This window comes from Maniola jurtina, chromosome 3, assembly GCF_905333055.1.
Source record: "Maniola jurtina chromosome 3, ilManJurt1.1, whole genome shotgun sequence".
Taxonomy (NCBI): domain Eukaryota; kingdom Metazoa; phylum Arthropoda; class Insecta; order Lepidoptera; family Nymphalidae; genus Maniola; species Maniola jurtina.
In genome coordinates this window covers 12,151,993-12,179,851 of record NC_060031.1, presented here as the reverse complement: position 1 = coordinate 12,179,851, position 27,859 = coordinate 12,151,993, and the positions used below count along the sequence as shown (strand labels likewise).

The 27,859-nt window shown below is 33.9% G+C and overlaps 1 protein-coding gene across 2 annotated transcripts in view; it reads left to right on the top strand.

Annotated features, from left to right (window-relative positions):
• LOC123879619 (laccase-2-like) overlaps positions 1-3,649 on the top strand; it is a 50,520-nt gene extending 46,871 nt beyond the window's left edge. Inside the window, exons 5-7 of one of the 2 annotated variants that reach the window (XR_006799047.1) lie at positions 467-750; positions 1,905-2,282; positions 3,634-3,649. Coding sequence is in view for 1 of the 2 variants with exons in the window: in XM_045927421.1 (XP_045783377.1) it covers positions 467-750; positions 1,905-1,991 (371 nt within the window). In the remaining variant the exon portion in view is untranslated. Of the gene's footprint in view, positions 1-466; positions 751-1,904; positions 3,589-3,633 lie in introns of those variants that run through there. The other variant, XM_045927421.1, reaches the window with a different exon arrangement.
• The last annotated feature ends 24,210 nt before the right edge of the window (positions 3,650-27,859 follow it).

The following is a 27,859-nucleotide window of genomic DNA, read 5'->3' as shown; positions in this document are numbered from 1 at the left end:
TTGTTTATTATTTTACTCGTATGAAAACCTATGCCTGGATAGGTGCCTCAATTTCTTGACATACAGACCTATTATCCTTTTTCTATGAAGAAAGAGTTTAAATTTTTGAGTTCATCGATCTATAATTTTATAGGTACATTTTCCCAACTTAGGCCTTTTTGCCCAGGTCCATTTCAATAGGAGTTGGACCTCCTTATACGTAAACTTTTGACATCTAGTTGCTAAAGGGCTTTATCATCGCTATCGACCGTGGACAACCTGACTAGGGGTATGCGTCTTCCCCATCTCAATATTTTCCTTACTTAGATCGTTACTTACGCGATTTACACTGGGTACCTATTTAATCATTCAAAATTTTACTAAGCGATGTACCTACTTATGTTTAAACCCAAAAATTATATCTATATGGTAAAAATTAAATGGCTTGTTCCTAAAAATATCTCAGCAAGTACTTTTTTGTTTACAGGAGGTGAATCTGACCATATTTTCCACCTACATGGCTACAGCTTCTACGTAGTTGGCATCCGACAGTTCAACAAGAGCATGGACAAAGAAACCATGATCAAGATGCATGAAGAGGGGATACTATTCCCGAACAAAAATCTCGAAGACCCAGTAAAAAAAGACACTATAGTGGTACCTAAGTTTGGTGCAGTAGCTTTACGGTTTAAAGCTGATAATCCAGGGTATTGGATGATGAGGGATGAAAGATCAGCCCACTGGACGAGAGGATTAGATTTTGTACTAAAGGTTAGTATATGTTTCTCTGTAATTGTTTTATGGCGATATAACAATGGTACCAATTACATGTATATTGTTCTCTCAGGGCACACTTGCAGAACACAGTCGAATGGACTTTTAGATAACTAAAACTCAGCTATATTTAGTTAAAGATACGGTTATAATTGGATAAATTGGATTTTTGTTTTTGGAGTTGTGTTTTGTTTATATTCATTACAAATGCAACCAAATGTTGTTATTATCTGTTGTTTCATGTAGCTGAGTTTCAGTTGATTTGTAAAAGTAATTCGTCTCCATTTTGAAAATGTGCCCTGATGATCTGAAGATATATTTAGGTCTAATAATACGAAGAAATAAGGACGAACGTCCAGACGACGGGCAAGGACCCAAAAACTGAAAAAGAAAAAGACGTTTGTATATGTCCTTTTTCACAAAACTTTCATGAACAAGTGTAAATTAAAAATTTAAAACACCTCCGACAAGTGAAGGTTACAGTAACTAGAAAAGAGCTGATAACTTTCAAATGGCTGAACCGATTTTCTTGGATTATAGCTAAAAACACTCTCGACGAAGCCACCTTTCAAATAAAAAAATTAATATCGGTTCATTAGTTTAGGAGCTACAATGCCACAGATAGATACACAGACAGACACGTCAAACTTATAACACCCCTATTTTTGGGCCGGGGGTTAAAAACGACGACTTATTTTGTAATGGCTTAGTTCAGGAAAACCTCTCAAGTGCGAAACGTCCTCACACACGAAGGGTTCCATTCCTTACAAAATATAATACTATCCTACTACTTTTTACATTTTTTAAATTTGCGTGGTGGCCATTTTGGAATTCTTGGGATTTATTATAATATGTTGTTATAGCGGCAAAAGAAATAAACACTCACATCCCGCTGACGGACAGCGGATGCTTAGTAATAAGGTCCCTTTGCCACCTTTCGGGTACGGGACCCTAAAACACAAGTGATTGCGTCGCAAATAACAAATTTCCATTGTGTGTAAATAGGTATTTTACTAAACCCGATTAGTAATGTTATTTTTTTAACCTACTATGCTGTAGTGTTTTATACATTATGCAAATAAATTCTTTTTAAAAATACTGGTTTTTCTACGAAGTAATAATAATAAGTCAATGTTTTTCTTTGTCCATAGGTCGGTGAGCAGAGGGACTTTGTGCAAGCGCCGGTAGACTTTCCTAAATGTGGTTCCTATGTAGGGCCTGAATATTTCTTGATATAATTCGTCTAGACTGATATGTTACCATTACTGTTAAGCTCGGTTTATTTATTGGTATGTGATATGATTATGTGATTGCTTCGATAGTAACCAAGTTTTGATAAGATATCTAGGTAATCTAGGTATAAATTGTGCATATTTTGTTTTTAATATCACTTTTATTTTATAGTCCTGTGAACTTTATTTTAACACGTATTTTGTTGGTCTGACTGTTTTTGAACTGAGTTAATTGTTACTGAGTTCAAGGTTCACATTTTTACGAGATTTTTGACAATCGCTAAAGTTACTTTTAATGTTCGTGAAGTAGATAAGTATGCTCAGTATAATATGAGTTTCTGATTGAGGATGCCATTTTCAGTTAATTAAAATAATGTTACTTCCATTTATGTAATTCTAGTACATATTTTCTGGCGGAACAAAGCAATCTTAATAGTTTAGTATTCTTGTAATAATACTACATATACTAGACACATGAATTATTCATAAATAGCTAATTTACAGATTTGTATGCATGTTTATAAACACTGTGTACTGTACTGTAAAAAATAAAAATAATTAAGTACTATAGTAATTAAAACATTAACATTAAATGGTCAAGACTTCACTTCTTATGCATTCACGTGCGAGTCTCGGCACAAAAGTTCGTGAACGGTGCGAATCTTAAGTTCCGTAAATTAACGAGTAACCTCAAAGTTGTATAAATGAAATGGCTGTTTTGCACCGTTCATGGGGCTGTCTATGGGCCATCGCGGCGTATATTTTCATGACGTGGCTCCTAGGAATTGTAACACCAGCAACTCTGCAGTATGGCATACCTACACTTCATACAGTTCCTTGTAAAATCTGATGTTACTACCTTCATGTTCACTGATTGTCCAGGCTTTTAAAGTTTACGCCTTGCTACTTTTTGGCTGTTGTTCATAAGTGGCGCAAAACCGTTAGTATGTATGTATGAATGTATATACTTTATTGAACCACAAAACACAAAAAGAAATCTTAAAATGTAGGTACAAAAAGGCGGTCTAATCGCTAAATAGCCGATCTCTTCCAGACAACTTTAATGCTAGGGAGGAAACGAACAAATGGACAGTGGCTCCTGGGAGGTGGTGTATATAATAAACCTAAATACTAATAGAGTTAGTGTGGATGGTTGTTTTGCTCGCGTTCGCGGTTCACAAGATATTCAAGGGCTTTCACGCCGCGATTCGCACGCGAGTGAAGACCAAGCCTTACAACAATATAGGTACTTAAAAGTCTGGTTTTGGAAAGGCGAAGTTCATCAAACTGGGGTACCTACTTTTTGAAACGAAGGTTTATACAAGTTTATTTAAATAAATGTAACTGAAGTATCCAACGGGGTTAATAGCAATATCATGACAAATAGTTATTGTAAATGTTCATAATATCTTAATAGGATTATGTGATAATCCATTTGGATTAGGATAGCATTGACAATATTATTAACTAGCAATTTCAGAAGCTGTATACTGTATAGGGGTAATGGAAACAGGTAGCTATTGGAAACATTATTTTGTACGAAATTGAAGACTATAGAACTGGATTGATTCTATTGATGTAAATATATTCATATTTTTTCCAAGCAAGCCTTTTATTTCCCAATTTCCTGGTAGGTACCACCCTTAAGAGGGGTCTCTCCGTCACTCGCTCCATACACACGTAGTTCCAATTTCATTTGAATATTAACCAACCAAAGTCCATGAAATTTTGCAGACATATTCTAGAAACTAAAATCTGTGCCTGTGGTTTTCCAGATTTCTGTTAAAATATTCGGTTTCAAAATTACGCGGTCTTAAAAATCTAAAACACCACAGGCACATATGTTCTGCAAAATGACTTTGGTTGCTTAATATTCAAATGAAATTAGAATTACGATTGTATGGCGTAAGTGACGGAGAGAGCCCTGTTAAACCTCAATCTTGTCCTACCTATATCAGTAAGCTATTTGTATTGTTATCAGTAGGTATTCATCCAATTGAGTCGATACTTTGTACATTTGGACAGCGACTAAAACAACGACTTAGGTTTCAAGTAGGTAATGCCACAGTGTAATGAAATACAATACAAAAGGCAAGACCATAGATTGACCAGGTACCATCATTGATTCAATGTGAAAGTATCTATAACGGAACAGTTTTTTAAAACTTATTTTAGACTTCTTGTACTTGATTCCTATATTGAGAGCATTGCACTTTCCATCGAGTTTTACAATAAATTCGAATTTTATTTCATATGAGCATATAGTTTCGACGTAAAAATAAAACGTTACAGTATGTTATGTTCAACATAATAGAAAATATATAAAAACTAAAATTAAAAAAAAATTAATGTAAATATTACTCAACCAGACCGCCCGTTTACACCTTTGTGTTCGTGTTAACGAAAAGGTGAAAGGTCAAACTTAAGGAAATCGTTATGTATCTCTTTACATTGAAACTTTTTGCTTCAAAAATAATTTAGTATTAGAATTTTTCATTTTATTTCAGGGCATAGAAAGAATCAGAGATAAACATTTTTGCCTCGGAAAAGGATAAAGTTATCCTAACAATAGGTAGGCTCCTTATAATCTATTGGTCCTCAGGGCATGGTGTTAACGCGCCCGTAGCCCCTTATACAGAGATTTAACACCTTAATACAAGGAGCAATAATTCACACCGAATTCTCAACAATTTTGATAATAGGCAACTGTTAATAATTGTAATCTAGCTTGAAAGTTACGGCCTAAAGAACAACCAGCCTGAATAAGTTAATTTGGAACCTACGATCTTCATATATTTCAATAAAATAATCGTACACAATAAGTATTAATATACTAGCTGTGCCCGCGACTTCGTTCGCGTGGAATAGACTTTCAGCGTGCTTTATATAGCCACGGACGCTCAGGCGCGAGGCGTGTAGTACGTACTCTGTACGTTAAAAATGTTCGCCATGATTCTTTAAATTGACATAACTTTTTTATTTATGAACCGATTGACATGAAATAAACACAATTCGGCACCGATATAATAACAACCCCTGCTACTTTTTTTTTAATATATTTCCATTGTACAGACACCACTTTTCTACAATTTTATTATATGTATAGATTACAATGTTTAACAACAGTGCATATTTTAAAAGATTACGCTCGTAAACTAACTAGGCCACAGGTCTTTTTCGCTGAAACATGAATAATGGCATGTTAATGATGGCACTTTTGAGAACTTGTAGTTTTTGGGGTCCTCAGGATAAAATTATGATCTCCCACGTGCTATCTAATAATAATAACAAAATGATAGATATAAAATCTATATCTGCTGCTAATAACTGACTCTAAAGAAAACAGCTTTTGCTTTTGCTAAGCGCCTTTTATGTTATTAAATTCAGTTTTTTGCTCCTCTTATAAAATTTTAGGTATATTGTGCAATTATCTGCACCGTTCCTCGTCAGCTAATCAATTTATTTATTTTCCTTTTGGAGTTGTATAAGCTTGTCACGTCTTATAAACCTTGTGGTAAAATGGTACGGAACCTCTTTTCATGATGCACATTTGCACTCGACCGGTTCCAATTTAATGATTGTCCATTAACGTTTCGCAAGTAGGCATGGTAAGTAATATAAAGTTTACACTGCCAAAACGAAACTTGTTTAAAACGCCTGTGGCTTGCTTTCACTTATAAAAGGCGCTTGATCAATGATTTCATTTTTTATATTGTTGGTAAGTACATCTGCATTCTGCGTGTAATAATGCAAAGGTCATGTTGATTCTGTTTGTAATTGTAATATTTCGCTATTATATTCGAAAATGCATTGCGTTTGATTTTTAGCTTTTAAGGCCTGCCACTTTCTTCTCTATGTCGTCAATCCATCCTGCTGGTGGGTGTCACACTTTGCTGAACCATCTGCAGGAGAACAAAGATCACTGACATAACCCAAACCAGTAAGTTGCAGTGGCAGTCGGAAAGTCCTAAAGTGAAGACCACGTACAAGTAAAAAGTCTTTTATACACTAGCGCTTGGCTACAATTAAACCTGCTGGCAAGTGATGATGCAGTCTAAAGATATTCATTAAAATAAATTCGAGGCCCCGAGGGCCACCATGTAGAAACAGATACGAAGCACAACGCTAGTATACTTGATAATCATTTTGTGTTTTTAATGGCTTCACTTAACACCAATGATTCAAAGCGCCAAGATAAAAAGATAAACGAAAACTCAATCTCAAGTGATAATTACATCAATCTGCGTTGTATCAACAAACAATCAAAAAGTTGTAAAATATCTTACTAACTTTGGCCTATAACTTTTCCCGGATGAAAGTGTCTAGCTGTTAAGTCAGTTCGAGACCCCTCAGGCGCAGAAATGCGAACACCGCTTCACATATCCTAGGTTCGATTAGGGTCTATACAGATTATCTGCATAATTGGACTGAAATCCGGCGGCAAAACTGCAGCTCGGATACGATGTTGGTCTTGGTAAGAGTGATGCTGTAGGTAGCCTAAGATCGAACCGAGCTAACCCATGGTGAGGCAGTAAACCCAACCAGTTCAGCCAACCAGTTTCCAACCCCTATAAGTTACCCCTACGTGACATCGTACCACAACGCTTACCGCTTAGCGGCTTTACCGGTAGACGATCCTGCGACCGAAGTCATCCATTGCTTTTTTGTACGTCTTTTTCTTATGTTTCAGTTTTTTGGTATCGGGACAGTGACTAACTAAATAAGTAGGTAAATAATGATATTTGCTCTTTGTGATGTAGCCACTTTCATCCTTGTCAGACCCTGGCTCTCTCTTTCGCTTTCGACTTCAACTCTTTCTTCCATAAACTCTTTCTCCCTTCCACATTTTTGTTTACCTACAGATCAGCTTAAAATAACTCAATACCATTTAACAATTCAATTTCACAACAGGACTTTTTTCTAACTAAACGACTTACTAACGATAATATCCTGGTTATAGAAAAATAAGCGTCCCCAAAAATAAAATATGAAGGAGTTGGAAGGTATAGAGGCACTAAAGAGGTGAGTATATTTTTAAAAGTTGACGAGGGTCTACATCCCTAACATGACGCCGAAGAAGTACCGACATCCTTTACGTGACACGATGTCTTGATCTTTGTCCCTTTCCTTTTAGCCCTTTACGATATATTTTTACTTACCAAAAACTTGTGAAGATATCTACTGAAAATAGTCTCCCAGAGATCGGTTTTATACATAATACATATACCCTTATTATTGACATTATTGCTAGATGTAACATTGAACTTATTTTATGTCTGAACTAAAATCTCACAATACCTTCTGCTTTGTTTCCATTAGATTACAACATGGGGTTATACAAGGGGCGAACCAACAAATTCCTGAAAGGCCGGAAACGCATTGGCGGTTTCTCTGGTACTGTAAATATTCATGGGCGGCGGTAATCACTTAACATCAGGTGACCCACCTGCTCGTTTGCTCGCTATTTTTATTACTGTAAATATTACTGTAAATATTCATGGGCGGCGGTAATCACTTAACATCAGTACCCTTAGTATAAGATTTTACTTATCCCCAACGTTGATAGTATTTGAGAGTCGAAACACTTTAACGTTAAAGTAAAATGGCCCTTAACTACCTTGTATTAATGCTCAAGTTTGTACATATATTTACAGCCAGCGCTCCAAGCGGTCACGTTGCGAAATTAAAATCAATGGTACTGGATTTTTGACTTTAATCAAGAATTTTTAAGTCCATTTTACTTTGACGCTATTTTGTTTCGACTCTCGAATACTATCAAAATCGGTGAGAAGTAAAATCTCATACTGAGGGTACAGGTGACCCACCTGCTCGTTTGCTCGCTATTTTTATTTAAAAATAAATAAACAGTTCGACGCAAAGAGCGTTGCCGACATTGAAAACAATGCTAGAACTGGTTTAATATTTTTTTAAGATAAAAATTTGTATCTATCTCAAAAATACCTACTTGATTTAAATTAAGATATTTTATGTATAAAAATTACACTTATTATTTATTTATTTATTTGTATTGATTGTTTTATAAAAGTATCTAGCATTATACTGGCGCTTCGATTAATTTTATTTTTTTAATATCTTACGTTTTACCTTCTTCATCAGCATGGCGGCTAGACACGACCCCGGCAGAGTCTATCTTCTTTATAGAGGCACGAGACAAGACGTAACACTGTAATTATTTAGCCCGTATAGAGCTTGGGATCTCCCACTTATAACGAACTAGGGAATGCCCGCGGCTTCGCCCGCGTGGATTTCGATTTTTAAATCCCGTAGGAACTCTTTGATTTTCTGGGATAAAAAGTAGCCTATGTCCTTCCCCGGGATGTATCCTAAGTCTGTACCAAATTTCATTAAAATCGGTCCAGCGGTTGGGCCGTGAAAACGTAGCAGACAGACAGACAGACAGACAGACACACTTTCGCATTTATAATATTAAGTATAGATGAAAAGTACCTGCCAATGGCTCCACCACTTCGTCAATCTATGTATCTATCAAAATCTTTGAGTTCCAAGTTATTTCACACGTCTTTCATAGATAGAGTATACGGAATTCACTCTAAATTCAGGCTTTACGCGTATTTTGAAACACTAGCGCTACAACAGACATTTGCGTGCAAATGTGTTTGTATGTGGACGGGGAATGTATAAATTCGGTATACGTGACCTGTAACCGCGATATAGTACGGTTCCTGGCCCCGATGCTCTAATAAATTTTTAGTACCTGCCCTTTCCATTGTTCACATTCAAATGAATCCTTTGGTGTAGAACTTTTCTATTCACAATTCAAATTGTTCAAGGTTTTATCGATATGTATGATCTCTTTGGACATTGTTTGTTGATTATTATTATATTTATATTGTTGGTTATTACTCGTATATAATGCGAAAGTGTGTCTGCCTGTCTGTCTGCCTGCTACTTTTTCCTGTCGAAATTTGGTACAGAGATAGCTTGCATTCCAAGGACGGGCATAAGCTACTTTTTGTCCCAAAAATTTTCCCATGGGATTTTTAGCAACCTAACTCCACGTGGATAAAGTCGCATGCATTATGCATTTGATACAGAGATAATTCTTGCATCCTGCCCGGCTAGCATGGGCAGTAGATAAAAATTATATCCACTGATTTCTATGACATCACTGGATTTAATCGGGGGATATAATTTTTATCTACTGCCCATGCTAGCCGGGCTGAAGACGGGTATAGGGTAGGTAAGTACTACCATCCCATATCAAATCAGTTATTTGATTTGGAAAATACTTTCTCTTTTATTAAGTGCAATGGAAGTTGCGGACATCAATTACCACTTTACAATACTAGTAAAGTTATTAAGTAGGTACCAACCTATCTAAGCAACAAATAACTGAGATTTTTTCAAGTATCTATAGGTGCTCATAGAGGATTGTTTTATTACGTACGTAAGTACTACTGTTGTCTGTTGCCTACTAGAAAGTTTATTAAAATAGATATGTCAGTCAGTCAGTTTCTCCTTTATGTATACTATAGATAAGTTCTATTCGGTATGTGTTTCTGGTGGGAGGCTACGGCCGTGGCTAGGTACCTGCAGCCTACCGGCCAAGCCGTGCCGGCAAGCGATTTAGCGTTTCGGTACGTTGCCGTGTAGAGACCGGTAAGTAAGGCATGTATGGGTTTTAGAAACTGTCATATCCATTCCGAGTTGTCCGCTTCTATCTTAGACTGCATCATCACTTACTACCAATGTAAATCAAGGGCATAGCTACAGGTAAATATTAAAAATTATATACAGTGGTGGTCATATAATTAAGAACTATAAGTGGTATGTATCATAACATTACCAGGTCAGGTAGGTAAGTATCATTGTTAGGTTTTAAATCGCGACATGACTCTGCATAATTATTAATATGAATTTAAAGTTAATTACTAGGAATTAAGCTTGTTTAAGTACAGGTACAGACATGTAATTGACGCTTTCAATGGGTTAGTCGGTTAGTGTCCAACACGCGATTTGGCCATTTTGCTCTAAATGTAGAGAATATACAACGTAACCGATTACGAAAACTTATATTATGTAAGTTCCTTGTAACCGAATTTCATTCATGGCGGCGGCGCGGTGGTCAGCCTCAACGGAAACTAGGTAGCCAACTTACCTACTAGATAATGACTAAAACTCAAAATCAATCTAAGTATTCATAACCTATCGATAAGTTACATACCGACTTCGTTACATAGAGCCTCGATAGCTCAACGGTTTTTAAGTGCGGAAACCAGCCCAGAGAGAAGAAGAAGAAGCTCAACGGTTCAGGAGCGGACTGAATTCCGAAAGGTCGGCGGTTCAAACCCCACCCGTTGCAATATTGTCGTACCCACTCCTGGCACAAGCTTTACGCTTAATTGGAGGGGAAAGGGGAGTATTAGTCATGATTAGCAGGACTAGTATTCTTTATTAAAAAAATAATTGTTATTTGGTCAAAAAAGTGGTCTAAGCGCTAAGAAAAAGAATATTTAGTTAATTAGCTTTCTTCTGGAACATCAAGCGCTTGGTTTTTAGTTTTCTTTAGTTGGTGAGTTGCCTAAGTCACTCCTTGCATATTTTTCAAGGTTTTCTACCTGCGTGTGAAAGTTTTATCTAAATCGATCAATACTATTGTCACTCGTTTAATTCAGCGCAACAGAAACACTGCTTCATTGTGTACAGTCGTTACATGCATATTCATAAGGAGAGACATGACAATATGATGCATTAACATCAATAGTGTGTAGTGACCTTTACTTTCCATTTTAAATATTCAAAGCATTATTCAAGCTGTATAATCATTAAGAGGAAGTACCCATTTGAGAGAAGTTTTATCAAAACGTTTCAAGATAACGCTAGGATTTTAATTTATTCAATTATTCTAGTATTGGTTTGTGGAATTGTGGATAGTATCAAAACTTATCCAAGCAGGTATACTCAGCTCGGGATGCTCAGCTCTCAGAATGAGAATGGCTTAGGTCAAATGCGTATTGGCAGACTTCACACGCCTTTGCGAACACTATGGAGAACTCTCAGCCATTCAGGTTCCCTCACAATGTTCCCTTCAACGCTAAAGCAAGTGATATTGTTGATGAATTGCTTAAAATGCACTGAAAACTTAGAGGTGCCCGTGATTGAACCCCCGACCTCCCGAATTGAAGGCTGACGTCTTAACTAATAGGCTATCACCTCTCGTGCATACATGTAAAGTGCATGAGGCCAGTGGAGTGCATCCTCCAGGATGAGCCAACTGGGCATCGCGTACGAGAGGTAGCGGCGCACGTTCGCCGGCGGAGTTCCCAGAGCCGCATATTAAGAGGCTCTGGGAACTCCGCCGGCGATGACGATGGCCACCGAGGGGGTTTTAGTGGGTAGAAATCCCACATAACCCGATCACTCCTCAAAGAAATCGGGTATATTGAGAAGATTTCCCCCCGACAAAAAAAAAGCTGTCACCTCAAATAAAAATATAGCTGGAGTAAAAATTACATATTCGGTTTTACATTTTGCGTGGTGTGGATAACTTCGGATAGCCAAAATTAATTTTTAATTTTGACTATAAACGATGTTATCTTTCAATTTCGTATCACGCAAAATGTTTTCATAGGTCGAAACGCTCTGAAATCAACATTTTCGCTATAGGCAGGTAGGTACCATCTTTTGTATGAAGACTTGGAAATCTACAGAATTACATCGGGTTTCGAAACTGGGTAAGGGAAAGTGGAATTTTATCATAATTAACTTAGTTGTGATAGATTTTACTGCTTTTACTCCTAATATAAATTCTCTGTAATAAAACCGATTTATATCGATTGCAAGGTGAATAGGAGTAATCATTATTAGCCTACTTACAGACTTTCTATGATAGACAAAGTTAGGTTGATATAATTATGTAATATTATATTATGTAAGAGCCGTTATAGCCTCGTGGTTAAGACGTCTGCCTCCTACTCGAGAGGTCGGGGGTACGGGGACCTCTAAATTTTCGGAGTTATGCGCGTTTGTGAAGTTTTCCAATACGCACTATTTGTATAAGCATGCTTAATGGACTTTGGACTAAGCCTTATTCTGAGAGCCGAGGGTCCTGAGCTCAGTTGTGGGCCGGAAATAGATTGATCATGATGATGATGATGACCCGAGTCATATTAGACCTGTGATTAGCAACATAACAATTGAAACCTGTTCCTAGCCATAGTTATGTTGGAGTTTTCAAATCTCATCATTTAGCTGACTTTATAAAATTACAGATTTACACCAACTTTCATGCCACTTAAAAGATGTTACAATCTTATTTAGAACAGGGGTGGGATAGTGTAAGGGCCCCTTAAAGGTACAGTACCTACGTGGGAACTTTAATTACACCTGTGACATAACAGCACCCCCTTATTAGCGACGAACGAAATGAGACGAACGCGGTCATTATGGTATATTATGGTAACTAGTATTCCGTACCGTTCCGTAGTGAAACTAAAATATGTACTTATATTATTTAAACTTTTCGTAAAATGTTTCTTGTCTGATATAAGTATGGGTACCTATCGAGTGCAGAAGTGGGATCAAAAGCCTAGAGATAACTTTTTTACAGTGCCAATAGAGGTAGGTACAACTACAGACTAAAATATTGTAATGCCTAGTAGTTAATATTTGTTTTAGAATTTAAATGGTATAAGTTTTTATAATTAATTATATAAAATAGGTGGGTAATTATTTATTGCCCGATTCCCTAATTCCCTATTTTATTTATTGATATTTTATGTATGGATAGATTCCCTAATTTTATTTTTTGCCGGATTTAAATTATACTACCTACCTATTACTGTAATAGTGCGCTGAGTTGATAACTCTATTTCTAGTTTCTATTTAGTACTTTATTCTCGTCCTGATATCTGAAAGTTTTTCAAAATGAAAGTTAATAATCGTAGAACTCTTATCGACGTGTAAGAGCGCCTTAAATTAATTACACCTGTGATTAGTGTGGATGTACTAGTAACAACACAACACCAGCACTTTGTTAGTACCGAGCGATATTAGATAAATACTGTAATTATGCCTATATAGTATATACACCTATGTCACTGTAATTAGAATTTTGTGGCGTGTTATGTGGCATGTTTTATATCCTCATACCGAATCAAAAACAGATCATTTATGGATTGTGTGAATAGCCCTTTATCTAAATAAATGATTATGTAGAAAAAGTGTAGGGTCAGCGACAAAGTTAGGTTTGCACCCGTTCATAGTTGCTACACCTAGCAACCTAGATCTGCCACTGTTTGTTCCTAGTTGCAATTTTTTTCTAGTTAGTGTTCAATGATATTATGCATAGCATCGAAATTCTAAATGAACTTTCTATAGCACATGATTGACGAAGACAAATGCAACCACATCAATATAGGTAATTATCTAAATTCAAGCCTCATTAAATTTATCGACAAACAAAAACGAACAAATTGCGTAAATTAATTTCACTATCAAAGACTTGAAGACATCAATCTTTCTTTATTCTCAACTCGAACAAAACAACGCAGTTACTTACTCGAACCTATATTGACTTGCTATTGCCATTGTGGGTTTATTTTATTTTTCAAGATAAACGAAATAATAGGTCGCTCAATAAAAATTAATAGTGTGAAGTAAGTGTCTCACTGTGAATAATTTATCGACAATCTATAAATACCTATCTCCTTTTTTGATTAATTAGATCAGTCACACTACTAGAGATTCCTCTGGATGTCATTTAACTCACGTGCTATTTTTTATTTAGACTATCTAGTAGTACCTATCTACTTTTCATTAATTCTATCCGATTTGTACTAATTGATTTTGACTCTGAGTACAGTGGTGAATCAGATCTGGTATTCACCATAGCGGAGGTTGGAGGAGAAGAGAAGAGATATGTTTCGTAAATTACAATAGAATATCGTTTTTCTCTCAAATCTTCTTTTAGCTGCAGTAGACATGGTAATTTCAGTGTTTGTAACTGACAAGATAAAATGCCTGTAATATAATAATAGCAATAGAGAGTTTCAAACTTTTTAATTTCCAGGATTAGGACCCACATCTCTACAGTCTATACTAACGATACTTACTAATAACGACCGTTATCGTACCGTATATGGGTCATAAATAAGACACTTCTTCCTCATAACATGTTTTATTCAGGAAGCTCTGTATCGATCGGCAATTACTTCGCTATAAAATTATGGCGATTACTCATTCACGTGTCTAGTGGTTTGATGTTTTGAATTCTAAGCCTGCGAGTTTATTTTTGAATTGAAAATCATTTATAAACCTAGTTATTTTTGTCTCAGTAGGAAATAAACAAGCTGTTAACTCAACCCTATGTAATTGGGCTTTTCGATAGTATTTCTCTCAGTATTTCCCTCTCGTATAAAAATAATAAAATCGTTTTCCCCTGAGCTCATTATGGCACAAGCGGCCTCAAAGAAACTTAAGCCTCTATTTTCTTACCAACGAACGACGGAGCGGTATTATTTGTTTTCCCTTTTTTAGTATAAGCGGTTATTTCTTAGCTAAGTTTGTCTGAGGATTCGTTTGCTTACTTTCGCTTGTAGGTATATTGAAATTAATCGATGTTGATAAATGATTTGACTACACGGTTTATGTGGACATTAGGTAGGCCATAATCATATTATATAAGCCATGCATGCTTAAAGCGACGATGCCAAATTGTATACCGAGTCAGAAATCACATAATTTACCAAAATTCATTAAGACTAATGTTAAATTCGTCCAATTGTTGATGCTGAGCAAACAGACCATTGAGTAACGTACGAGTAAGTACTCGTAAGGTTGGCACATTTTCAGCTAAAGTCCGTACATTATCGTTTCGAAATAGAAAAAGGGTAAAGTTGAAGTCCATCCGTGAGAAATCCATCGTCAGTTTTAAAAAAACATAGAAAAGTATATATCAAAATATTTGGAAAACACAATACCAAGAAAATCACAAGTCGGAGAAGCGAAAGGAAGTAATGCGGCTTTAAAATTCGAAATAAGCAGGGCAAAACAAAAGCAACGTTGATATTTTCATAATTAATAAACAATGAACTCTTGTTTTAAACCCCCGACCCAAAAAGAGGGGTGTTATAAGTTTGCCGTGTGTATCTGTGTATCGATTTTAATTTAGTTTTTTTTTTTGTTTGAAAGGTGGCTTGATCGAGAGTGTTCTTAGCTATAATCCAAGAAAATCGGTTTAGCCGTTTGAAAGTTATCAGCTCTTTTCTAGTTACAGTAACCTTCCCTTGTCGGGGGTGTTACAAAGTTTTAGTTTACACTTGTCTCTGAAATACATTACAAAAATACGACGTGTTTAGAACATATTGTCATCACAATTTCCTTTCCTATAAAAATAATGTCCTTATTATTAAGAGACTTATGTCCCTCGGTTCTTTATGATACATTATGACTTGCTTCGGCTTAGGCGTCTGTTTTATCGCAGGCTCTGTTGATACAATTATCCCTTTTCCTTCCGCTAAAATGATCACAATATGTATTACTTACTGAGCGAGGAGGGGAGACGATCGTGAAGTAAGAAAGGTAAATGGCTTGGGTCAAAAGAAAACTATACTATAATTTGACTTTGCTCAAACTTTACAGAGTTAAAACGAGTTGTTTTCAAGAAAGAGGCCGCATCTCGGATCCACTCCACTCTGCGCTTACTTCTTTGGCCCGACCCAGTTCGCGAACCCGGGACCTCTCCACGCGAATAAGCTTGCCTAATTATATTTACGAAGAATATCTAAGTAATATTGTATAATAGTATTGTATATTTCTAAGAAAAATTATGACATGTCATTATAAAAAAATGAATTTGAATTATTGTGATTATATGAACAATAAATGACTGTGACTATAACTTATCTTTTCTTTAATATGACATCCCCAACAGGAATATAATCGAGCAACGCATTTTCTTCCTCAAATTAGTTCAGAATATTCAGTTCCTTTCATGACTTAATTATGACGGTAATATCACAGAATACTAACTATTACTACGTAATACAGAGAAGGTCCGAGAACTCTCTACATTATTTTCGTAATTAAGACAGGACTCCCAAATCTATTATTCAGAGGGCTATACGTATCAAGCAGGGTGTATATTAACCTCGAAAGTCAGGGTAATTACGCGGGTGAAGTTTTAGACGAAGTTTTCTATGGCAACAACGTAATAACATGTTTATTTAACGGCGCTAGGCAATCATTTTAATGTAAAAAAGCCAAGTGCGAGTCGGACTCGCCCATGAAGGGTTCCGTAGCAGCAAGTAACATCATATAAAAGTTCTTGTAGTTCGTTGTAGCTTTCATCGATGTTTTAATAATATTGTATTTTTTTTTAATTAAGTGATTGATAAGTAAACATTATAATGAAAGGTAAATTGCGGTTTACGATTTATGACGTATTAAAAAAACCTACTTACTAGATCTCGTTCAAACCAATTTTCGGTGGAAGTTTGCATGGTAATGTACATCATATATTTTTTTTTGTTTAGTTTTATCATTCTCTTATTTTAGAAGTTACTTTGGAAGTGTCGCTCGCGCAAACTATTCAGTTAAAAAAAAATTGTATTAGAAACCTCAATATCATTTTTGAAGACCTATCCATAGATATCCCACACGAATGGGTTTGATGAAAAAAAATTTTAGAGTTTCAGTTCTAAGTATAGGGAACCCCCAAAATTTATTGTTTTTTTTTCTATTTTGTGTGGAAATCTTAATGCAGTTCACAGAATACATCTACTTATCAAGTTTCAACAGTATAGTTCTTATAGTTTCGGAAAAAAGTGGCTGTGACATACGGACGGACAGACAGACAGACAGACATGACGAATCCATAAGGGTTCCATTTTTTGCCATTTGGCTACGGAACCCTAAAAAAGTGATACAAGTATCAGTTACCTCCTCCGTTTAAATAATAATTTTATTTTGGTAACACAAAAATTACTCTAATTTACACCTATATGCCGACGATATTCGTTGGTACATTGTTCTTTTCATATTTCTTACAAATCAAATAATTTCTTTTATGTAGATGTACCTACCTAGCTTGGCTTACTTTTACAGGCGCTTATATCTTTATTAGATTTAGGTTGCCAGTGTGTGAAACGTTTTCCAATTCTCATCAAAATCTAGGCATTTTCACATCTAAAGTAAAGGTAAACTGCTCTCGGATATCAAATACCAATTTGAGAAAATTTTGCCAGTAGGCTTGTTAAATTCCTTCAATCCCCTGTTCAATACGTACAAATATTACAAATGCGAAAGTGTAAGTGTCTGTGTGTCTGTCTAGGTTATCTCATTCACAGCTCAACCGCTTTGCCGTTGATCTTGAAGATATTTGACATAGGATCTTCATTTTATCTGGGGAAATCAAAGTGTCAACGGGATTTTTAAAATTTTAAATCCACATGAACGGAGTCACCGTGTTCATTACCATAATAAATATTTTTTCCCAAGTTGATCGTTGTTTTTATTTTCTTCTCTTAATACATTCTACTGTGTGAAATATGTTAGCCCAAAAAATAGATATATTTGCGGACAAACTCGCAGACAACGCTTAGCATCTATTAGATAAAGAATAAATTAGAAGCTATTCGAACAGTCTGTAGGTTTAGTTTAGGTTTCCAAACGAAATAAGAGTAAAAGTTAGTAAGCTCTAACGAAATTCGCTAATTTGTATAATAAACCGTAATGCCAAGTTCGCGTGGAAACCTGCCATGTTGCTGAAGTAATGGACTTACGTCTCTGATTTTCTGTGGTTTACCTTTAGAACTTGTTGTAGATATCTATAGAGTAAGCCAATCGCTTCAGCAAGGTAGGTTCTAAATTAGAGCATTTGTCTCAACGGTCAAGGAGTGGACTGAAGTGATAATGGGGTTTCAACTACCTATTGCACTATTGTGGTATCTACCTCCTAACTAAGACCTAACCAACTTTTTAGTAAGTAACTAAAAAGAATCAATAGAAATATGGAATTTGAGCTTAATTACTGAAACATCTTTCAGATACCAAATATTGCGTAAGTATTATACCTACCTATCTATAAGTCGATTTGATAAAAAAAAATCATTTCTTATCGGGTAATCTCTTATGCCTTTTTACTCTGTAAAAATCAGCTTTCATATTGTTTCGTAAATTACGTTGCCAATCGAAGTGATATTATATAAAAGATCCACCAGAATGGAGTACCTCTTTCTTCGTTTTGAATTTAATACAAAATTCCCTGTGACGTTAAAGTGGCCCAACGCGTTCTCAGGACCTACTTATCTAAATTGATCCCTACGGAGTACGGACGCATGGGCCCTGGTCTTATTATGAGTATCGACGTAGGCCTAACTGAATAAAAAGTATAATGGCAAAGGTCCGTATTGTTGTATTTTACTGAGCCTCACAATGTGGAAATATGATATTTGAGAGATACCTATATGAATGAAAAGCTTATGCAAAGTGTTGGGATAAAAAATAGGCAGTAGCCTTTGGAAATTCGGATCAAGATGTTTCTACTGCTCGATAGATCTTTTTTGGTGCCTTTTAAGCTTTTCTATCGAAGGTATATTGATAACTTGAACTTTGGGCACTGCAGCTCAACTGCAGTAAAGATTGAACAGATTCTTCAGCCAGTCATGTCCTTGTTCGTCCCACGCTCCCTCTGTCTTGTGTCTTGCTCTGGATAATGAAATGTAGTAAGTCATACTTAGGATCAAGTGTAAAACCCAATTACTCTAATCCCTCTTTTTAATATTTTGGAGCATCTTTTTCCAATTCTTTCCCAACGCGCTACAATTCTTTTTCATGTGTTTTATTTCTTATAATATCCTTCCATTCTTCTGTAAAATTACACTCACATTCAATCTATAGGTATAGGGAAAAAGTGGAGCAGTATTTAAGTCTGACCATTAAAACTGCTAAAGTTTCGTCTCAAGCAATCTAATAATTTTACGTATTTTATCTGTTATGAATAATCTGAAAAACTCATACAGTATGATTGACATCATTTTATGTTCGGGTTTGGGTAAAAATCTGAGCGAGAGTATTAAATTACATTGTGTGATGTGCAACCTTTTTGCTTAAAACATTGTCTGTGTACTTACTTACCTTTCGATAGCTCGGATTACAAAGTAATGTTAAGGATTTAGGTTAAAGCATAGCGGTAATTCAGTAAAATGTAAATAATATACTTAATAATATCAAATTTACCGGCGACCGTCGAGCGAATTCCTCTTAATTAACGTTTCAACATTAAATAATATGATTATTAATATGTACTCGTATTGTCGACAATGTAATGAAGTTTGTTTGTTTTATTTAATGTTGGGTAAAATATGTTTACAACGCCATTGCATGGCAAATGTGGTGATAGTAGTGTTGAATTGGGGATTCTGTATCAAAATTGGTGGGGATTTTGGATCACTCTCGCTACGCTCGCTCGCTTCGCTCGCCGTGATCCAAAATCGCCACCAATTTTGATACAGAATTCCCCAATTCTAAACTACTGTCCTCAACAACACATTAAATAAATGGAGTGTAGCTAAATCCAAGCAAAAATTAATCAACTATCCGTATTTTGAACAAACTATTCACATGGTTTAAGAACGAAATATTCATTCTATTTGCACGAGCAAATATGTTGATAAAACTAGATAGGTACTAAGAAACCTTGAATTTTAAAATTACTCTTCAAATGTAATATTTTTACAACATGAAAAACAACTATTTGGCTATAACAACCTACACCAAATATTGTGTTTTCAATACGAGTATAATCAGTAAATTAAATAAAAGAAGCAGGTATATGGAAATTAAACAAGCATATTTAATCATCTAAAACTTTATTATTCATACACCACTTTTTTAAACAAGTTACATTTTTCAGCGCACAGATGGTCGGATGATAAACACAACTATATATGTCAGAATGTGAATTATACAACTCATACAATGTTAATAAACGAGGACATCCTTTATCTTCTAAATTATGTACGTTAGGATTACTTAATATATCTTTTAACCATAACTGCTTTTCAAGGCCTTTACAATAAATATCATTATTTTTTAAAATATCTATTAGATGGTATTTATAGGTCTCGTAAGGCACGATTCCCTCGCTCCATAATATTTTTCTATTCTTTTCAATCCATTTAACTTGTTTCTTTTCTGTGTCTGTTAGCCATTCATAGGGATATGGTGGTTTTATTAACAAAACTTGAACTCGATCACTATACACTATAGCAATCTCTTTAGGCAGAAAGTAATTTTGATCATTTTTAAAACCTTGAACGTCCACAATAATTTTCATGATAGTTTTCGAACAATGTTACTCAGCGGCCTATACTCCACAAGACGATCGTTTATGATTAAACAGTAAGCGCTGGTATTGCTTGGAATTTCCTGAGACGTTTCTATTTCCAGACGAACATCAACTGGACCAGTTTTTAAATTTTCATTTTGTCTGGAACAATCTATGACAAATAAAGGCGCTATTTCTTTAAATGTATGAAGATCAAGCAGTGGATCAATAGGAAGGTTGTAAAACGACTGACGAAACTTGGTGTACATGTCGTATAATATACTGTATTTATTTTCCTCAAACTTGAGATTTAAAGCATCATACGGATAATAGTGGGAATTCAGGAATAATGTGACATTGGTTAATGTACAATGATCGAATATTGTGCTGTCTCTGTTTTTAACATTTTTTCTATTAGTTTGCAAACCAAATATAACATATCGAGGTTTTTCTAATTGAGAAGCAGTCTTTAACGCCCATGAATGTTTGGTAGTTTTTGGCAATAATGGATATTCATACAAATCCCAATTTCTAAATGCTATTTGTACGGGATTATCTTTTTCTAATTTCCTTAAAAGTATTAATCTTTGCTGATCTGATACTTTAATATGTGGTACTCGCCATTGGATTCTCTGTATATCAATGTCTACAATATCATCGCTACCCATGACAACACTATTTATGTTAGTACTACCTCTGTTAAGTATGAGTTCATGTTTACAGTTTATTATTATTTTATTGTAGTCTTCAGCAAAACCTAAAATCTTATTTAAGGGTATCAAAGCATTAAAATTTCCATTTTGATTTTTAAATCCGTCTATATTCCAACCCCAAGCAGCAGCCGCTTTACTGTCACCGCTATTCATTGAAATGAAAGATTTTATGGTTGTAGTTATTCCAGCATTTCTAATACGATCGATTTCAACACCATTCATTTCGTATCGGATATCTTGAAAAAGAAATGCAATTGCATTATTACTGAAGTCAACACTTTTCTTTTGAACTTTGCCAGCTTGATCTTTATGAGTCACCGAAACTTTTCCTTCAATGTAAATGGAACTGGCTGATGGTAACACGTAAATATCTTGCTGGTGAATAGGTATCCGAATTTCATCATTTTCATTGAAACTGTTATTGTATGGATTATATGTATGAACCTCATAACTCTCGATAGAGTTATCGAATTCAGGTAATTCGTTGATCTGAAGGAGGCTCATACTTTGAAGCCGAGGGCTTTAAGAAATTGTTTATTACTCTGATGAATTTTTTTATATACTCTAACACGTCTTCTTTGTTTTACACTTTCCTTGGTAATAACTTTCTTAATAGTTGGGTTATACTCTTTATAATAATTACTTTTGTTAAATACGATCATTTTGACTTTTTCAAATGAAGACACAAAACAATAGTTTCGCCCTTAAAATTTATATTATTGCCTTCCAAATCCAAAATTTTTATTGTTATTGATGAAATTATCTTTCTTTTGACCGGAAAATATATCACATTACTTGGAGATTCTATAAATCTATGACCTGGAGGAATGTTTGGCACAAACTCATAAATAATATGTGAAGGAGAACCGTTAGTGTACGAACTCTGTACAAGATCACATTCGATCCTTATGACAGACAGTGGTAGAATGTTAACGGATTCTGTAGATTCATGCCATTTATTTGCTTTTAGTTTTTCGTTAGAAAAACCTAGCATAGGTCCAATACTATTTTCTGAATTAAAGTTTATAGTTTCAGTACAGTACAAAGAGCATGTCATTGTATTGATGTTAGATTTTATTTGTAATTCACAATTTTCAACTCTTTCTTTTAGGTATTCATACAAATCTTGTAAATCGTAAGCACCTGGTTGAATAAGAATTCTTTTTTTCTCTTCTCCATATTCAAACACATTATTATTATAGTCTACATTTGGAATTGAATTAAATGCAGAAAAATATACTAAGCCACACTCATATTCGTCTTCCAAAATAAGAGGAGGGGCGTAAAATGATTCTAGAATAGATTTTTCACCCACGATCGTGAGTGTAATAGACATGATGGTTAAATGAGCTTACATATTTTTGTATCATCTATTTATTTTCAATTTTTATTCCAAAAATTAATAAGAAATTTGATACATAGATGGCCACAGTTATAAGAATTAGATCCTTGATAATTGTCATAATTATAATTAATATTCGCTCCCACATATTTTACAAATTCTTTAGGCGGTTTCAAATTACCATAACTATCAAAGTATTCAATGTAATTATTTATTTTTGCATAGGCTACCCAATGAGTTCCAGGATTTTCAGAGCTATCTAAGTTGATGATACCACACTCTTTTTTAAAAGGATATTTTGGAAGTTCATTTCTCATAAATACACCTCTGAAATAAGGAATATTTTTTGAAATTTTTAGAATATCCAAGTTACTTAGAGCACGATTATGTAGCCGCCGAATCAGTTTTTTTCCTTTGCTGTGTATATTCCCAAACCATTACCATAGGGCTTTATAAATAATCCTTTTCCGATACACAATGTTTCCATCTTCTCGTTATGTCTCTTTAGTTCTTGAAATTTTTTTTTCATTAAATTAATAGCATTGACTGCTTTCACTATACTAGCAGTACCACCCGCTAAGCTGCCCGCGGCAGACAATCCTGCAAATATGGGGACTAGTGGCAAAACCCCACCTGTCTTTGGTATGGGTATTATACGCGGTACATTAACTGAAGATGTCGCTGCTAATTCCTTAGCAGCAGCAAGAGCTAATTCGATTGCAGCTTTTTTGCATTTAGGTTTCAATTTATGGATATGTTTTTTCGCGCGAGATACAATATCCTTAAAGCTTTTCTTAAAACCAGCACCAGAATTACTTGTTTTCAAATTGTTAGATTTTCTTCTCAAAGTCATTTTACGCTTGGATGGTTGTTTCTCCATTTTTAATAAAAGAGAACTCTGCTCAGTATCGTAGATAATAAGAGACTGAAAGTTGTTAACATAAAATGTGTTTATAAAAGATTTAGTTTATCTATCCAACTGTTTTCACTAGGCGGCAGACCTAACCATTTGACATATAATTTATTTCCTTTTGTTTTTAAAACCTTTTCAATAAGATATATATCAGGATGTTTTGTTTTTTGTAATTCTTCAGTATAGAATGATCCTAAAATAGGTCGCTGTCTTGCATCTTTTAGAAGGTAAGTAATTGGATGAGTGTTTTGAACTTGAGCTATATTAAAAATTTCAGTTGACCAGTTGGGAGTATATCCTTTGTCAAAAGTTCCTTTGTATTTGCTTATTCTTACATAATCTCCAATTTTGAATTTTGAACGTTTCTGCGATGGTGCTGATAATTGTAGTAGTCTGTATCTTTTTAGTATATTTTGTTTATTCTTTTCATTAACTTTATCTGGAGCTGTACCAATTGTTCTGTGAAATGTGGAGTTATATTTTTTCATGATGTGCTCGAGGGTTCCATCATTCCATTTGTAATTCCCTTGCAAGCTAAATTGCTTGTACATTTTAGTTTTCAACGTTCTTATAAATCTTTCTACTATTGACGCCTTTTTAGTGGAATAAGTGGAATAATGATTTATACCGTATTTTTGTAATAATTTTTTGAAACAACTATTATAAAATTCTGTTCCTAAATCAGTTTGTAGATTTTTGGGAACACGACCTTTTTCTAGTAACTTACTAAATGCTTCAGTCACAGTTTCTTTATTTTTAAGTTTAAGCGGATATGCCCATGCATACTTTGAAAAAGCATCGATGACTGTTAAAATATATTTATATTGTGAATTATCTTTTGAGAATGATTGCATATCAACTAAATCGGCCTGCCATACATCATCAATGTCTTTAAGTATAACATGTCTTCGAGGAAAATTTTTCCTAACATTTTTATGTATTTCATTTACTACACTATCTTTGCTCATTTTTTGAATTTACGACTTACACCTTCTATATTCCTTTTTAGACTATTTATTTCTGATTTTAACTGCAACAATGTTTCCTCTACTGTTTTTAATCGTATATAGAGCCCATCTAAGAATTTGTCAACATATAGTTTAGTAGCACAGTCGTTTGGGTCAATGGGTGTACCAACATGTTTGATGATTTTATGTTGAGCATCAAAGATATTTTCTAAGGCAGAGCTATCCATTTTCAGTTTCTTGTGTACATGATGACCAAACTTGTTGACATTCATGTTCAACAGTGTTTATAGAACTAAGCAAAAATGTAACCAGGTTTTATTTTTATATACTTATTTTATTATACCAGCTTCTTTAAGTTCTTCAATTATTGATATAATCTCATTGTCATGACTAGTGTTGCCAGCATCTTTTGAAGCAATTAAAATTTTCAATCTATCTACTAACTCATTCGGATCATCCCAGTATATGAAATCTGTATTTTTTTTCAAAGTTTTAAGAGTTGGCATAAAACCACCTTGTTTTTTTTCTTTTAATTCACTATCAGTAAAGAGAGGTTTCACAATTTTAGTATATTTTGTCCCTTTATCGCCTTTAATCTGATTCGTAGGGTTATAATCTCTCCTATGTGCACTAGTATTGCATAAAATATCTTTATATACTAATTTATCTTGATCAGATACAATCTTTACATCTGGTTTACTCTGAAATAATAATTCTGCCAAACCTGGGGTTACTTCATAGGATCTATTTCCTATTTTAGCCATCATATTTTTGCTATGAGCATCACCATCTGAAAATGTTACTTTTGTATTTCCAATCATTAAATTACTATTTTCATTACGTACACCAAAAGGTACATTCAAATTATAGATTTCATTGCTTTTTTCAGGCGTTGGAGATGGAGTATAGAATTCTTCGATTTCTTCAAAATTTTGGGTAGAAGTTATTGGTTTTGGTGTTACATAATTTTTATCATCATTTTCTATGTTTTTAATTTTATCAGAAGTTGAAGGTGAACATGTATCTGGTAAATCATGGTGACTATTGTTTTTATTTTCTTTTTTTTGCAATACTATGGATTCTAATGGATCCGTTATGGATTTAAAAAGTTTGCGCCTTTTTAGTTCTAAATCATCTTCTTCTTCACGCATTTGTTTTGCTTTCTTTTTGATGGTTTCAATTGATTTAATTAATTGTTTCTTTACAACGGCTTCCATTTTTAAATTAAATATGGGTAGGTATTCTTACCAGTGCTCTCATTTGACTGACTAAATTTGTGTCTCGTATGTGGTATATAATTGTAAAATTGTTAGTCGAATTTCACGAATATGTCAAATGTTTTTCTGTACCGACCGTTATTTAGTTCGCAATCTTTGTTGATTGATAAAAACATAAACGGATCTTTCCAAATACTTGCACACAATTGTTTAAAGACATGCCAGCTCATATCAGAATTAACATGTTCCTTATATATATGTTTTAAGTTTATATCATCTTGCTTGAAAATAATTAAAAAGTTAACATTGTCACGTATTAATTGCTTAGGAATTTTTGAATATGTTTGGGTCAAGTAAAAGCAATCAATTTGTTTGTGTCTGCCCATCGAAAAATAATTTCGAATATTAACTTGATTTTCACAAGTCACGTCGTCAAAAATGAAAATAGAATTTCTTAAGGCTTCAGTTGGCGAAATAACTTCTTCACTATTTTTGAACATAATAAATTTAACATCTGGAGTATTTTGAAAAACTTTTTGTAGGAAACAATATTTAGATTGAAAAGTGGACTTTGAGTAAATATAAACATTTTGGAATTTAAGTCCATTTTCGTGCAATAATAAGTTTATCATAATATTTGTTTTCCCACAGTTGGAGGGTCCGCAAATTATGCATCGAATTATGTTTGGTAGAAGTTTACTATGTCGGCTAAAGCATGGTGGTGGTGTTTCAACATCTATATAATTTATTTTTAATGATTCAGCCTGTTTTATCAACTTCATATTACTGATTGATGATAATTTTAAAAATGCAACTTATTAAATAACTTCATATTATTGCTAGTTGATTTAAATTTTAAGGTATTGCTTGTAGGTATCACATTCGTGTTTCACTTCGCACTTGTCTAGCGCACTATTATTTGTCGATGATTATATTAAAATGTAGGTATACATTTTAATTTAAACCTTGTGATAATAGTATGAAATTGAAATTCGTAAGAACTTAATACTAAACAGGTTCTAACATGTCGCTAGAGATTGCATAATGCGGACGAATGTCATACAAGTATATACAATTGTTTTGAAAACTTGACTCCATAGATTTGTTACTAAACAATTTTCATTCCCAGATCTTCTCACGCAAGGAACTCACTCGCTTCTGGTTAGTGAAAAAAATTACTTATATAATATTTTGACTGTATTCTTTTCTATTTTAGAATTTGTTTATTGATATTTTTATAAATGTTGTTTTATTGTTATATTTATAAAATTTTGTATTTTGTTACAGCATCATGTCGGACTTTTATTTCACGGATGACGAAAGAAACACAAGTATGAATAATCCATTTTATGGAGCTCAAGACTTGGATGCTATTTTAGAAAGAGAAGAAGAGAATAGATTGAAAGCTTTACGTGAGCAAAAAAATAATGAAACACTTGAAAATAACACCAGTTTGAAAACCATAAAAAAGAAAAATAAATTGTCTTTAAAAAAGAAGCTTCCAAAAATAGATCATGTGATTTCACCAGCTCCAGATTCATCTTTTGTTATACGGAAAAATAAAGCAAAGGGAAGCCACATTATAAAAATTGAAATACTTGAAATTGATAGTAAAGAACAGGAGAACAGTGCAAAGACTAATTTGAGTGTACAGTACATAGTGAGTGATAATTATGACAATATGATGGATGCTACAGAAGATTTAATTAATAGGATTATACAAAAGCTAAGTGTGCCTGAATAGTTAAATTTAATATTATTTTATTGTTATTTTGCGATTGTAAAAATAAAAAGCATAAATGAGTTCTAATTAAAGTATAAAGTATATTTTATATTTTCATATCATGCAAGTAAGTTGTAGTCCGAATATTTTCCATTAAGTAGTAAGTTTTTATAATACGTTAATCTTATGTTAAGTACTAAGTTTATGAAGTAATGTAAATAATTGGTTGAATTAATAAAGGGAATATAAAATATGTTGTGATTTTATTTGAAATAAAACACTGTGGTAAACTTAATCAAATTTATTAAATGCTAAATTACCATTAAAACTAATATTAAAATTAGACACATAAAAATTTGTAAAATACATAGGTACTTAGCATAATATTTTTACTAAAGAATCGTGCTGTAATGCCCCCAAGGCAAAGTTTTAAAATCATTTTCCATTATTTGCCTTTTATTATCATCACTATTTAATACTAATTTATTAATTTTCTGAGTAAAAACCTGATGATTTTTTGATCGTATGACAAACATATCATCTCTTATATTTTCATTGCAAAATAAGGCTTTCTTATATTTCTCAAAGTTTAATTTTTTTGTCACAGGCTTCGTGATACCCTTTGCTTTACTGATAGTTTTTTTCTCAGAAAGTAAACAATATAATTTTGCGCGTAAACCAACAAATT